Consider the following 15,439-nt stretch of genomic DNA (forward strand, 5'->3'; position numbering starts at 1 on the left):
GGGACTCAATATCTGGCTGGACCATTCCTTGGGGAACCTTTTTGTCAATAGCTTTAGGAAATCTTCCAGTTCCCTGCTTAGAGGAAATAGACCTGGCTGCCAGCATTCTGTGAGCTGAGAAGAATCAGGGCTGCACATTCTGCATACATCACGGACAGAATGATGTCTCCTTTATGAGTCCTCATGCTAAACTCCCAAACCTGTGAAAATGTGCCCTTCCATGGCAAACAAAAGCTTATGGATGTGATTAAGTTAAATATCTTGAGATGGGAAGATTCTTTTAGATTATTTGGGTGGGCCCAGGGCAAGGATAAGCGTTGTTGAAAAACAAAGAAGGAAGCCAAAGAGTCAGAGTGAAGGAGGTCAAGGCAGAAGCAGAGGTTGGAGTGATGTGGGCCACACTTCTAGGGACAAGAGCAGCGTTAGAAGCTGGCAAAGGTGAGAGGTGAGTCCCCAGCCCTGCCAGCTCGTTTTAGATGTCTGACATCCAGAACTGTAACATATTTAATTGTATGGTTTCAACCACTAAACTTGGGAAAATGTGTTTATAGCAACATTAGGGAACTAATACGGCAGGTAAACTTTCACCTAATTGCACCCTTTTCATTATAGAACCACCACTTTAGTTTGTATCTGAGGCTGATGTTTTATATTTTCTAGGGAATAACCTTCCTATCTTTTTCTAGGTTAGGAGAGGTACAGCTGCTTTGCTGCTGAATAGACAAAACATCTTCCTATGTTCAGCCACACTTCATCCTTCTTCCCAGAGCCCTGAGTGGTACCGATTCCTGAGCTTTGGTGTTTTTGTCGGGGTAAACCAGGTTGCTCTCTGGCATGCCCAATGCTGTCCTGAGTTTGCAGTTCAGCTTTTCTAGTTTGCTAAATCAGTAACTCCTAGCCTTCCACCTCAGCTTCCAAAGTCTGGTTGCTATTAATTGTGTTTCCTTGTCTTTGTAGTGTCCCCATTCCCAAAAGTACTTTATTATTGTATGAGTTCTGATTTCTGGAAGAAATGCAAGTACCTGTGTGTCAATCAACTCTGACAAAGTTGAAAAAGTATATATGCTACTATTTTATACTTATTTTTCCTTGGCATGATGCATATTATACATTTAGAATATGACTTGTTCTGGCAGAGCTGTGTTGGATATGATGTATGTCAATGCTGTAGTTTTGATCTTGAATATGCCCCAAAGGCCATGTGTTAGAAGATTTTTCCCTCAGGAGATGCTATTGAGAGATGGTGGAATCTTTAAGAAGTAGAGCCCAGAGGGAGGTCTTTAAGTGATTGGAAGCAGGCCCTTGAAGAGAAGCTGTGGTACTCAAGCTCCCTCCTTTTTCTCTTTTGCTCCCTGGCAATGAGGTGACTGGCTTTGCTCCACCATGCTTTTCCACTATAGTCTACTGCCTCACCACAGGCCCAAAACAACAGGCCAATCAATCATGGTCTAGAACCTCCCAAACCATAAGGCAAAATAAACCTTTTCTCTTTAGTTAATTATCTCAGGTATTTTGTTATAGCGACAGAAATCTGACTAACACAGTCAGTACGACATGTTGAATTTAAGACCAATAGTTTTGGAGGAGGCAGGACTGGGTTTGATTAAAGGATTTGCCATTGCCAGTGGTATGACTTTGAGCAAGTCACTTAAGGAAGACTTGGTCTTCTTATCTATAAGTTGCAGAAAACAGATTGGATCCACAAAATGATTTAAATTATTATGTTAAATAAGATGACTGAAAGCACTTGACCCACAAGGTACCTCCATTATGGAGCATGTAAACCAAGATTGAGTCATACAGACAGCACTTTATGTGATTTCTTTTACCAGGTACTCAAGGTGATTTTTTGTGGGTCATGTGAATATCTTCTCTTAATAAAGTATTCAGAAAACAGCAACGAATATAGGGATTCACTGAATGCTACATGAACCTTAAAACAGTCAAAACAAAAAAATTAGTCCTCAGGTGTTGAAGTATTTCTTTCCATCCTTTTATTATTAATTCTTATAATAAGACCGTATTTTAAACTTTTAGTTATTTCTGTTGGGATAAAGACAAGTCAGCACCTAGGGAGTCTTGTTCTTCCTGATGGGATAAGAAGGACTCCAAAGACTGTGATAACAGGGAAATGGTGGAGGGGAACCACCTATCCTGGCCTTCCCCCTGCTTGAAGGCATGCTGTGGCCCTCCGTGTTGTCTCCCTGCTGCCACCAGGGAGTGTGTGACTAATAAAATACCCAAGCCTTTTCTGTTGGGTCCTCAAAGTTCTTTCTTTGGGATTGATAAACAGTACACCGAGGCTTTTGTAGCCTGAAGTTGGCCATTTCTTTTCCCTTAAAAAATTACAGATGCAAGATTTTAAGCAAAGAAACAAAGCACCACTACATCCGCTCCCCTCTAGAACGTGGAGCAGCCTTATAATTAGATTGCTTATTTCCTTTCCCTCAGCCCCATCCCCTCTTATCCATTTTCCACACAGTAAGCAGAATGATCGAAGAAGAAGGAGAACAACAACAACAGAGCAACTTCTGTCTTACTAGATTCCCATTCTTCTTAAAAACAAAAAACAAACAAGAAAACCTCCACGGCAGAACTTCAAGTCCTGACAAAGCTCCCACCTCATCTCCAGCCCCATGTTGTAGCATTTGCCCTCTCTCCTCTGTGGGTATCAGCCACACAGGTTCCTGTCATTACTGGGATTTGCCAAGTTCTATTCATCCTTAGAGACGTTCTTCTTGCTTCTCCCTCTGCTTGGATGGCCCCTTTGCTGGCCTCTTCCTGGCTAGCTGTACTTACCCTACGACGACACTTGCCTTTATATCACCTTTCCTGGGAACCCGATCATGATTCCCCAAACAGACAGCTCTGCTGTTGGTCACTCACTGGGAACCTGGTACCTCTCTTTTATAGGCTTTATCCCAGTGGAATTTAAATTGTCGTGCCATGGCTTAGTTCTGTTTCCACTGCTTGAGACCTGTGAGGCAGAGACAACATCTCTATTCTACTGCTTCATTCAAAATACCTTGAAAATGTTTGTACATATTCACTCCTCAAGGCCTATTTGTTGAATAAATGGCTTTAATGACCTTATTAGAAAGAAAAAAAAGGCCAAATAAAACATGATTTTAAGAGCCATGTTTGTATTTTCAAATTCTGCTACTGGTACAGGTAAGAAGTCTGCTATGTTCCCAAAGACTTAATAAATGCTTACTTTGGACACTGTCCTTGGAGCCATGTGAATTACTCTGGAGAAGGGGAGAGAATCAAAGCGGAAGAGGAAGAGTGGAGATCATCTGTTTTGTAACCAGTGTGCTGGGCAACGTCAAGGAGAGAAGGTGGCTTCAGTGAAATTAATACACTGTCAATCAGATCATGTATCAGTGCAGGCACATTTAGCAGTTTAACAAGACCCTGTTTCAAATTTAAAAAAATAAAAAGAAACAGGGATGTAGCTTAGTAGTAAAGTACCCCTGGGTTCAATAACCCAGACTAGGGAAAACAAAAACAAAAAAATGCTCAATAAATATTTTTGGTGGCCTTCTTATATTACCATATATCATCCAAACTATGAGCTGCTATTGAAGATTACTTTTGCATATTTTTAGCCATGTGTTTAATGAAGGGAAAGTCAGCATGTTATTTTTCTAGGCTGAGGCCAAGTCATGCTATTTGAAGGATGACTGTCCCAAACCCAATTCATAAAAGCCCAACTTTTTTATTCTAATTTATATTGCACATTCACACACACACACACACACACAAATAAAACACACGATAACTTTTCAAAGTCACTAAGAATCTCTTGTTTAAATCAAATGTATTTGCTGGATAAGGAGCTTGCTATGAGAAAGAATAATGGATTAAACTGTAGTTTCCTATGAGAATGCCCAGATGTTATTGAGCATTTTTTGCTGGGGTTCTGAGGTCTGATAGTATGGGAAGCGTTTACATTAGGAACCTGCTGGGCATGATGGCACACACCTGTAATCCCATTGACTTGGATGGCTGAGGAGGAAGATTGTAATTTCGTAGCCAGTCTTAACATTTTAGCTGAGACTCTCAGCAATTTGGCAAGACCCTGTTCCAAATTTAAAAAGCAAAAAATAAATGGGGATGTGGTAAAGCACCTGGTACCACAAGGGGAGGGAAAAAAATGAGCACTTTATTTATGTCATTGGAAAAAATGTACCCAAGTTCATGTGGCCCCAGGAGATTCACAAAGGGTGGTCTGTCAGAGTTTCTGATGCTCTCTTATAGGATAAGATTTAGGGAGTAGGAGCTCTTTTTGCATTTAAAGATATAATTGGTCTAGTAGCTTCTTGAAATTTCTCAGAGCTTTCTTTATATATGTCAAGGCAATGTATAGGTGATGGCTATCCTACTGAGAAGAGTTCTGAGGTCATCTTGGGACTCATTAAGAATGTGATGTCATCAGTTAGCAACATCAGGTGTGTGTTTTAGAATGGAGGTTGGTGGTAAGCCAAATATTTAATATTCTTTCTTTAAGACTTTTTTAAAAATTCAATGTAATTATATCTAAAAACTTAATCTTCACATAAACTCTTGGGGCAGATACTCCTAGAACCCTCATTTTTGTTCAAGGTACCCAAGTTGCCAGGAACAGACTCAATTTCCCCAAAGTATATAGCCAATTAACAATCTAACTTACATTCAGAAATGTGACTAACTCCAGAGCCTGAGCTTTAACCCCAGATAATGTTTCCTAAGAATTCTGGAGTGCTGATATTTAAAGCTGTTATCATGCACTTATACCCTAGAATGAAAGAATTTCTATTGTCTTACCTAAAGGATGGGAAAATACAAAAGATTAATAAGACTGGCAGGGTTGAAGACAAACTTTATGTACTTTATAGCACAGTGGAAGACCAATCCTTAATTTAAATACTGAAAGTATAGTTTACTATATGACGACTCTAGTAAAAGAAATAAGAATTATTTTTGGGTCGTTTTAAGGATGGAATGCAGTATAGCTATATCATTTACACCTGAAGATCCAACTCTAGTAGACTTAGCCAGACCCTGTCTCAAATTTAAAAGAAAAAGCAGAAGAACTCTCCTCAGAAGAGATTTTTCACCTGTTGAAACGTTTTATTCTTAAAGATGTTAGACACTTTGTCCTAATGAAGTTCTAAACACAGGCAATTCTATGCTGTTTTCCATAAACATTTAAATCATGTTCTTTAATGGTTTTATCTCTTTACTTATGGAAACATACAACCTTCATTTTTCCCTAAGTATTATTTCTGTAATTAACTATTAAATTATTTATAAATATGAAATGTACAGTAAAATAGTTTGAATTTGCCCAAAGGCAAGGAAAATACAAAATTTTAAAAATTCTCCAAATCTTTTTTTAATCTTTTATTGATTTTATTTTACTTTTTATAAATACACAATAGCGGTGGAATGCATTACAATTCTTATTACACATATAGAGAACAATTTTTCATATCTCTGTATATAAAGTATGTTCATGCCAATCCATGCCTTTATACATGTACTTTGTTCTTTTTCCTCCAAACCTTTTTTAAGTGGCGAATAAAATGTCATTGCATGCTTTGATTTCTTGTCCATTCCTTTTCTTTGACAGAAAAATCTGTCATTGCTGAACCAATATTTGTTTTTGAAAAGGGAGAAAGAACTTTCAAGGTAAGATCAGACACTTTTGTTTTTACTTTGTTTTCTTCTATTTTACTTTGACAAAGAAAATTGTATTTCAAGAATCTAGCAATTAACTTAAGACATCATTGCTGCACAGGTTTATCCTATGTTCCCCAGTAGCAGAATAGTGCTTCCAGAATATTCATATAACTGGGATTTATAGGATTTATAGGTATTAGTTTAGCTGAAACAGGGTACCTTGTCTGGAAGCTGTGGATAAGATGCTGCTTTTGCTAAAATAATGTTTATTTGGAGTGATTTGAAAAGTGGAGGAACTGAAAGAGATTCGGAGGACTAAGGCTCGACATGGGTCCTCACTGACCTGGTCTAAAACTGGGTATAAAATAAATTCTGAACTGCGATGTTTGTTTAAAAGGGTCCTTATGGACTCTATCTGCCTTTTTGAGCATTACACTGAAATCATTCCAATTCAAAGACAAACAAAAGATTAGCAGCAATCTCACTTTAGCTTGTTTTTATTGTCTTGGTATTCATTCTTACTATGCAAGGCATTTGCTGCACCACCCACAAGACAAAATAAAGAAAAGTTCAACCTCTAATCCTTTATGAAAAAAGTGGATTCCTATCCAGTATCAACCATTTCAGAGTCTTGAGAGTGGGTGCCTCAAAAATATGCATTTTAAACACATTCCCACAAGGGATTCTGTAGACATTGAGATCTGAAACCACTGTACTAGACTTGTGGGGTTTTTCCTGATTACAAGCCTGGTGAATAAAGGTGAGTTGTTTTGTCTGGTGTGTGTGTGGTAGGTGGTGGGGTGGTGGATTGAATAACCCTGGATCCTGAGCATTCTTATAAAATGGCAAGAAATCTGATGCTAAAACAGCAAATACTGGGCTCTCACTGGCAGCTTTGTGTCCTTTCAGAGACCTGCGGAAGACACCCCCTTTGAAGCAGCAGAACCTGGTAATGATTCATATTCTGTATTTCAAAATTAATAAGGAAAATAGGCAAGCACAAGCCTTTTGGCATGTGGCAGACTTCATAAAACAATATACTTTCTTGTTTTTAAACATACTTGTAGATTGGTCTTTGTTTTGCAAGATTCATGTAGGTTCTGAGAACATTGATGTGAGCAACCAAAAGCCCATGATCTTCATTGCCTGCAACTTGGCCTACCAAAAACCTTTTCAGTGGAGACTCAGAATGGGTACACAACTTCCTCTTGAAACTACTCATTTCTAGTTGTTTTCTACTAATATAATATGCTTATGGGTTTATAACCACCAATCTATCAATCCAATATTTAAAACTGGGCATTAGGAGTAAACATATTAATCAAACTCTGTTTAACATCCCATATCAGAGTTTGAGGATAATTTATTCTTGCAAGCAGTTACCCTTCCCATTGAATTTCTTGCAGAATGTAATCGTTTCTCAAGAAAGCGTGTACGGTCTTCATCTTTTACTCTGTGTACTGCAGATTCTCCGTCCCAGGGAGGTAGGTATAAAATTGACTGTCAACTATTCATGGCTATGTTTATTCTGAATGTGAAATTAACAAGAAATTTTCCAAAAGGGTAATGTTAAAAGTCTATCCAATGGGCAATGTTTATAATGTATTGTTAATGTGAAAACAACAAGTTATAACATGGATTGTGTAGTGGCTCACAATCCATGTGTTAAGAATTCTTTCAGTTTTGGGGGTAAAAATGCCAAAAGGTCATAACTACACAGTGTTAGCAGTGGTTATCTTAGGTAATGGAATTGCAAGTCATTTGATCCCCCATCTTCACCCTGGCTTTGTGTTTTGCTGTGTTTCCAAATTTCTGTAGTGACCATGTGTTAGTTTTGCAATTAGGGAAAATGGCCCTTATGAAAGTAACCACCTATTTTAAAAAAAAAAAGGATGTCTACCCTTTAAAAAGAACTTTATCACACTTATTCTAAGTAAATCATTGACTTAGTCTGTCTGTCTTCTATATCAAAGCACTTCTCTGATCCCCTCTTAATCGGCCTTATTGCTTTGGGCCTTGCTATACAGTTGGTCTGTCTCCTCACTTTGAGTTCCCTGAGGTCATCTTCATGCTTGATAGTGTCTTACATATGGTCAGCACTCGATAAATATTTATTGAAGGGAAAGGAAATTAGTTTATAATCCCCACCAGAGGCTTTCTTTTTTTATTGATAAAATATGAAGATTTCCTGAATTGGTCATCTAAAATGTTTCCCAAACAGCAAAAATCCAAATCAAAAACAAAACAAGGAAAAACGCCCCTCTTTTCCTTATTGACTCAAGTTTTGCAATCTGCTTTTAGTGTCAACCTTGTCTCAGAAGCGCCTGAGATCTTCGTCCTTCACTGACCTCCCAACCTTCCCCCCTTCTGGTCCAGGTAATAAAGAGCTTCTAGAACCTCAAGCCTGACACTCTGGTTTTTCAAGATCATTCTTATTAATGATGAGGTTTCTTTCTCAACTATTATAAAATGCTAACAAAATCAAATAGAGGCCTTCACAAGGTATGCATAGAAGTATACTCTATGAATCCTAACTCCACAAATCCAGCCAGTGTATGTGTTTATTTGTGGTAGAAAGTTTGAACTTGATGTTCTTTAGAACTTTATGTTTCTGGTAGTATCATTTTATATAAGGCAGATCTATAAAATAAAAGCAACTTCCTTTATTTATTATCCTCCATCTACATAGTTTATATGGAATTCAAAATATTCAATTATACTTTAGGTTCATATTCTAATATTTAATTTGTGATTCCATTACAGATTTTTCAGTAATTAAAACATTACTTCTCTTTCCTTGAAATTTGTAATAGTTTACTAAGTAAAAATATTTTTAAATGATTGGTGCTTTCTTCACATTAAAATGATGCTATCCATTCTTGTGTGATTTTATTTCTACTGAACAAGTTTTTCAAGTTTGCCACTAAGAAATAAAAAAAAAAAATCACCTTTTTTTAAACTAATCCCTCGGTTCCCTGGAACTACAGAATGTTCAAAGGAGTGAATCTGTATTCTTCTTTAATAATTCCAAACAGGACTGAGCAATAGTCTTTCTCACACAGAAGAGACACAAGCTTAACAGACCTCTTCTAAGCCCAACTGACAAGCTACAGACTTTAAAGAGAAATAGGGGGCCTGATTTCAGAGGCAAAGTGTTCTATCTTAGTGTATTTGTGAATAAAGTAGAGGGCTAGCTTTAAGTTATCCCTTAAGTACATAGCTACTACATTTAAAAAATCACACACACATGCAAACAAAGAACATCTAAGGCAGCACAGATATCAGCAATCAACATTCCATTTTATGTTGTGCAGAATATTGATGATGTTGGAAATGAGAAAAATAGTGAAATTTTATATGACCTCTTCACCGTTGATCACAAAAAAATCATTAAACTTTGAATTAGAGAAGCAATTATATCTAAACATTTATGTTATAATACCTTGAAGAAGCAATTTTTTGTCATCTCTATTAATTAAATGCCCTACAGTTGCTGTTTCTGCAATTTGCAATTAGGAGATTTCCTCCCTTAGACATGTATAGAAATTCTAAGCTTGCAGCCACTGCCAGCCTTACTCTACCAACACACTTAGAGAAAAATAAGGATAATGGTCATCTTGGTCTCTCACTTTATCTTCATCAGTGTCAGGGGAGAGTTTGCTAACAGTTTATAACTTCTGTACAAGCTGTATATTCATGCACACAGTGTTTATTACTGATTCAGATTTTATAATCTGCAGAAATTTCCACAGTACTCAAATTTATGATTCTAAATAAGACTGCCTTTTCTGTCAGTTATCTAATTTTCATTTGTATCTCTTAGGGTAATCAAAATTACGTAGCAAAACTTATCCTGTAGTAAGAGGCACTGCCAGTTAGTGCCAATAGCGACACCTACTGGTCAATTCAGACCAGGCTTTTAAACCCCCAATTTTATATGACCTCTTCTGACACTGATTTTAAAATTTTCTTAATTTTAATCTTAATTAATTTATTTTAATCTTTTCTTACAGTGAAGAAAAACAATGTTTTTATGACATCAAGTCTTGTACAAATGAACGCTGACGTGAAAAGTGCGGAACAAGGTATGTAGCTTCAATTTCAAAAACCTCAACAATTTTACATTTTACCATCTTTATTTTCATTTGCATATATATGTATGTTTTTTGAGATGTATGGAGGTAAGGCAGAGAGACAACATATGAAGGATAAAAATATTTGGTAATCCAGGTCCCATGGTCAAAATGAATGCTTTTGGGGCAAAAGCTAGGCATGGAGTGAGTAGTAGGCAGTTCACTGGCTATTTTGACTTTCATTAGTTATTATTAGTCCCTTATTTAATCATGATGTTAGAAAACAGCATTATGTTAGTTTAAAATATGGAAAAAAGGAGAATTTCACTAAAAATATATTGACCCTTTACCTCTATTCTTTTAAGGTCCTGTAAAGCATTCTGAACATGTTCTAAGACCTGCTACTTTACAGCCACCTCATCAAGCTCAAAGCTGTGAAAAAATAGGACAAACATTTGGGCAAAATGCCTTGGAATCCGGCAAAATTAAAGAAAATATGAAACATAAGGTAAGAACTCTCTCTGGCAGGACTGGCTTTAATGCCCCATCCTTCTCCATGGTTGTTTTGAGACCCCCACATCCAGAACCGGGGCTGCCTGAGTTTTCTTTTATTGTTGAAGTAGCTGCCAAAAAATACCAGGATAGACTGCAAAAAAGTGCTTGGTAACCTTGTTAAATTTATTCTCTTAGGTTGGAGAGTTATTCCCTGAAACAAGTCTTGTGGTTGCTCTAAGTGGTAAAACAGTACTGGGCAGTGGGAAACCATAGGTCTTCTTCCAGAGCATTGAGCCCATATGAGAATCCTAGAAGTAGTGAGGTAGGAAGGGGCCAGAGTTGGTCATCAGAGAAGGAAGGGGAATTTACTGCATCCCCAACTGTTCAACAGGTAGTATGGCTTTGTCAGTTTAGGTCACATCAGGGGTTCACTCCAGACCCATCTTCATGGATAGCAAGAGTAGGGAACTTCCTATACAGTGTAATTAGTGCGGGTGGGGTTTGGGTGGGGTGGGGGTGGCGCTGGGAGACATAAAAATTCTCTCCTCTCTTCAAACTAAAAGTTTCTGAGCCACTCACTCTAAGCTTCTCTAGGAAGATTCCCCTTTTGCTCAGGTCATACATTTATGGGTTCGGAGATATTCCACTCCCATAGGTTTAGCTGTTTCTTCCAGCAGAAACAGACACTTAGGAGGAAGGAGACACAAAGTAAGAAGTTGGACTATTAGAATTATTCCATCAGCCATCTGAGGAACTATTGAGGGTTGACAAGTTATTTAAGTTCTTTACCTCAGTTTACTCATCTGAACACAGATTCACTTGCTGTGAGGAGTAAATGAGATTTTATACACACACACACACACATATATGGCATATATATACATATATGTGTTTATATATATGTGTGTGTGTGTGTGTGTGTATATCTCAGGGAATAGGTGGACATAGTAAGCTAGTAAGCTTCCAACATATTTGACATAGCTATCACTTTGTTAAATAGTAAGGCAATTCTAATAAACTTGATGATGGAGATTTTTTCTTTCAGATTTCTGAGGGGAATCCCCATTTTTCAAGTGAAAATTTACCAAGTGCCAGAATTTCAGTTCCGCTTTCTACTAACCAGCAATTTTCAGGTTCAACATCAGTAGGGTAAGTTAATGTTGTTTGAGTATCCCTTATCTGAAATGTTTGGAACTAGATAAAGATTGCTTCAGATTTTCGATATTTTAAAATTCTGGAATAGTTGAAATATCTTGGAGAAGAGATCCACGTCTAAACATAAAATTTATTTATGTTTCATATGCACCTTGAACACACAGCCGGGAGGCAATTTTATATAATATTCTAAGTAATTTTATTCATTTTAATATAATATTCTAAGTAATTTTGTTCACTGTGGTCCACCAGAATTTTCTACTTGTGATGTTACATTGATGCTCAAAAAGTTTCAGATCTTGGAGGATTTTGGATTTCAGGCTTTTGGATTGGATATGCCTAAATTGTAATGACAAAAAAGAAGTGTTTTATTCTTCCTTTCTTTTATCCTTATAACCATTTATGAGAAAAAAATTTTCTCACAGTGTATGGAAAATTACCAAGATTTCCATTTAAAAGGACATTTTATAAGAACACAAGATTAAAATGTTTTAAAAATGTCTCTGATATTTAAATATCATCTTAGTATTGGATTGTCTTAATTATCTCTTTGAGTTGGGTGAGAATGTTTCAAAAGGTATAACTAAAATTTTAGTTAAGTAAGCATTAATTAATTATTTGGTTATTAGATTAGTCTTCCTCTTTCTCTGGCATTCCTTTTCCCTCTTTTTAACTATTTTTGGCATTATCTATTATTTATTGGCATAAGCTGTGTAGACAAAAAGGGAAGTGGTATAAACCTACAAAATGGAAAGCTGTTGTTTCTTAACAGTACTGGTGACAAAGGATCAGAGAGAACATTAAAATCAGCTGTGACACATTGACTCACTTGCTCCATCCAGGTGTCCTAGCAATTGTCTGCTGTGCAGGTTGGGGATGCAATAGAGAACCCTGAACACATCTCCCTACAAAGAGAGGGCTGCATGTCTTCAAGTTTCTCATCTGCAAAATACTTTCTTATTTTGGGCACTAAGGATTAAACTCGGGGCACTTAGCCACTGAGCCACATGCCCAGACCTTTATTATTTTTTTATTTTGAGACAAGTTGCTGAGGCTGGCTTTGAACTTGTGATCCTCCTGCCTCAGCCTCCTAAATCCCTAGGATTACAGGGGTATATCACCTTGCCCAGCTTCTGCAAAATACTTTTAACTTTAAGAAAAAAAAATCTGGGAGGTTAAAAAATTAAAACAATGCATGCTCAAGTGTAATGAACAGGATAGATTAGCTTTGCTTTTGCCCTGATGATCTCTGCTAAAATCATCATTGGCCATTGGGGAAGAGAATGCAGATTAGAGATTGGAGAGACAGGGTAGGGAAAGCAAAAAGGTCCCTCCTGGCTGATCTCTCAGCTAGTGCAGGGAGAACACGAGATTGTTTGTATGGGTGGGCACCAATGCTGTAACAGCTGGTGGATATTTTGAAAACCACATATAAAAGTACATACCTCAATGTTTCCGTAATTTCTCATTAACTTCAGATAAAAAAAGTTAGTGGGAAATATTTATGCTTTATATAATTTTTTTAAGTCATTGGAGTATTTTACTGGCTAAGGCATAAAATGCTCTTATTCATATATTTAAAAGAGAAAACATTTATTTATTTTTCTTAGATGTCAACCAAATGGAAAATGTTCTTTTAAAAGCTGCAGTTTAGAGTTTGTCTTTGGAGAAAACATGGTGGAGAGAGTTTTGGTAAGAATTTGGTATATATTTCTATTACCATAGAGAGAGATGTCACTTCAAATTTCTGAAGACAAATTAATTAAAAGTAATGTTAAATTGGAGCATACTTTTTATCTCCTGGTTCAAAGGCACATTTTCTTATTTTGACTGAAAAGATTCTCTTGGGAAGCATGTCCTAGTTAGAATGCTAGACAGGAACCCACAGAGTAAGGGAACTGCATAATTATAACATTATTACTGATGTGAGATATTAAACAGTTCTTTGACTTGTATTAAACCAAATGTGCCCAAGGAAATCTCAGAATTATCTGTAATAGCTAGATATGCTTAACTGGTAATGGTATAGTTTTTAATAGCATTTTTATAACAAGATGCATTTAAAAATCACTTTACAGTATATTCTTATTAGTTAATCACAACTCTACTCTTCAAGCTCTTACATCAAAAAGCATTATTACAACATTTTTGATAGGTGTATGAGGAATATCAGTCTTTCCTTGCCTAGGGGAATATGTTACAAAGTGAAAATCCCTGACTATTAATACTTTCATCCTTATTTAATACTGAACGTCCCCCTGCATGCAGCAGCTGCTGCTTGGCTCTCCACAGAGCTGATTTCTAAGACAGCATAATCTGCAGTACGGAATTGTACAGTGAAGTGGAGACTGTGGAGCAACTGTGCCTGTGGTTTCATCTGGCCCTTCACACCTTCATGCCTTTTCCCACTTTCATCCAGACCAGGAGCAAGTTTGCAACAGACCTAGGGAAGTGAGCCTGTCTTAGGGTCACCGGTTGCATCAAAAATCCTAAGGAAGTTGCAGAGACTTTAAAATTTGTGTAAAGGCTCAGATTACTAAAAGGGCAAACTCACAATGCCAGTCTATTCCAAGATTTTTAGGACTTTCATAGATCTTTCATTTTTAAGACCTTGATTATTCTAGTCCTGTCTCAGTTTACTCCTCAAGTCTAATAGTTGTATAGTAGCTTTTCAGTTGAAAAACACCCTTCTGTTACTCCCAAGAAGGTCAACTCTACCAGCCCTAGAGCTGCTGACCCACATCTTTGGATCTGAATCAGAATGTACCAAGCTCCAGGGTGAAGTTCCATGAGATATATTTAGGCACATTTGTTCCATATTATTTATTTCTAAGTTTGACACTAGATTAGTTACAGCTTCTGTGAGCTGTCAGACACAATTAAGATGCCTTCTAATCTTCACAGGATCAGCTTAAACATTCAATTCAATTTACCAGTCATGGATTGAGTTCCTAGGTATATGAAGCATTAATCTCAAGTTTGGCTGCATATTAGAACCATCTGGTGAGCTTTTAAAGGATTTCTTATACCTGGGCCTCACCCCAGACCAGTTAGGTGAGCATCTCTGTGGGTGAGGCAAGGTGTCAAGTGATTCTAATGTACAACTAGCTTTGAAAAGTGTCCAAGTGGTTATGTAAAGCCAAAAGAGTCATGTACCCCCAGAGGGACTTAGGATCTGGTAAGAGGAGACAGACAGGTATCTATACAAACAACGGTAGGAACCACAGAGGTTTGTTTTGAGAAAACACTTATGCACATTCTTATGGGAATTTGAAATTTGACTTATAAAAGGACCTGAGCTTCATATCTCTTTCATTTAGTAGTGTCCTAAGGATAATGGGACCTACAGAGATAATGTGTCCTGTCGGTTTCCTCTAATTAGTCTCGAAAGCCTGTGGTTTTGTGATTTGGGGGCCAGGATGCACTCCTGGCTTGTTGGCTGACCACATGATTTTTAAAGAGAATCATTAAACTTTCATACTCAGAGTTTCCATTTTCTTAAAAATGAAAAGTTATGCCAATCTCTACCAATTTTAAGGAACTATCTCGATGTCCAATTAAATCATATGAAAGAATCTTGAGTTCATAAAAGAAAAGATACGAATGTGAGCTCTTAAGTACCATCGTTCCAACTTTTCCTGTTCTACAGGGGGCTTTACATGGTGTTCTTTTTAAATGCAGGCTTTGATTAAATCATATGTACAGAGCCCCAGATATGCAGTCTCAAATGTGACTGTGCCAAATATTGTTAGAGGAAAAGTTCTGATTGTTTCTATAAAGTTGTTTTTTAAGACATCTAGTGGAGTCTCTGAACAACTTTTTTATTTTTATTTTTTTAATTAAGTACCTAATAAGAGTAAATTTCTGGGGCTGGGGCTGTAGCTCAGTGGTAGACCACTTGCCTCACATGTGTGAAGCACTGGGTTCAATCCTCATATAAAAATAAATGAAGATACATGTCCAACTGCAACTAAAGAAATATTAAAAAAAAAAGAGTGAATTTCTGGGAATGCTGAACTACCTTGAAATATAGAGGATAGTTGCACTTCCTG

General features: G+C 37.0%; 1 protein-coding gene across 1 annotated transcript in view; it reads left to right on the top strand.

The window, feature by feature from the left end:
• The window catches only part of Ranbp3l (RAN binding protein 3 like), a 54,226-nt gene that overhangs the window by 27,927 nt on the left and 10,860 nt on the right, over positions 1–15,439 (top strand). Inside the window, exons 2-9 of the mRNA XM_046422265.2 lie at positions 5,615–5,673; positions 6,574–6,613; positions 7,071–7,148; positions 7,966–8,040; positions 9,678–9,749; positions 10,103–10,245; positions 11,278–11,381; positions 12,998–13,079. Coding sequence (XP_046278221.1) covers positions 5,615–5,673; positions 6,574–6,613; positions 7,071–7,148; positions 7,966–8,040; positions 9,678–9,749; positions 10,103–10,245; positions 11,278–11,381; positions 12,998–13,079 — 653 coding nt within the window. The remainder of the gene's footprint in view (positions 1–5,614; positions 5,674–6,573; positions 6,614–7,070; positions 7,149–7,965; positions 8,041–9,677; positions 9,750–10,102; positions 10,246–11,277; positions 11,382–12,997; positions 13,080–15,439) is intronic.

The sequence above is a fragment of the Marmota monax genome, unplaced genomic scaffold (genome assembly GCF_021218885.2).
Source record: "Marmota monax isolate L192 unplaced genomic scaffold, Marmota_monax_Labrador192_F-V1.1 WCK01_AAM20220418_F8-fsc00077, whole genome shotgun sequence".
In the NCBI taxonomy this organism is placed as follows: domain Eukaryota; kingdom Metazoa; phylum Chordata; class Mammalia; order Rodentia; family Sciuridae; genus Marmota; species Marmota monax.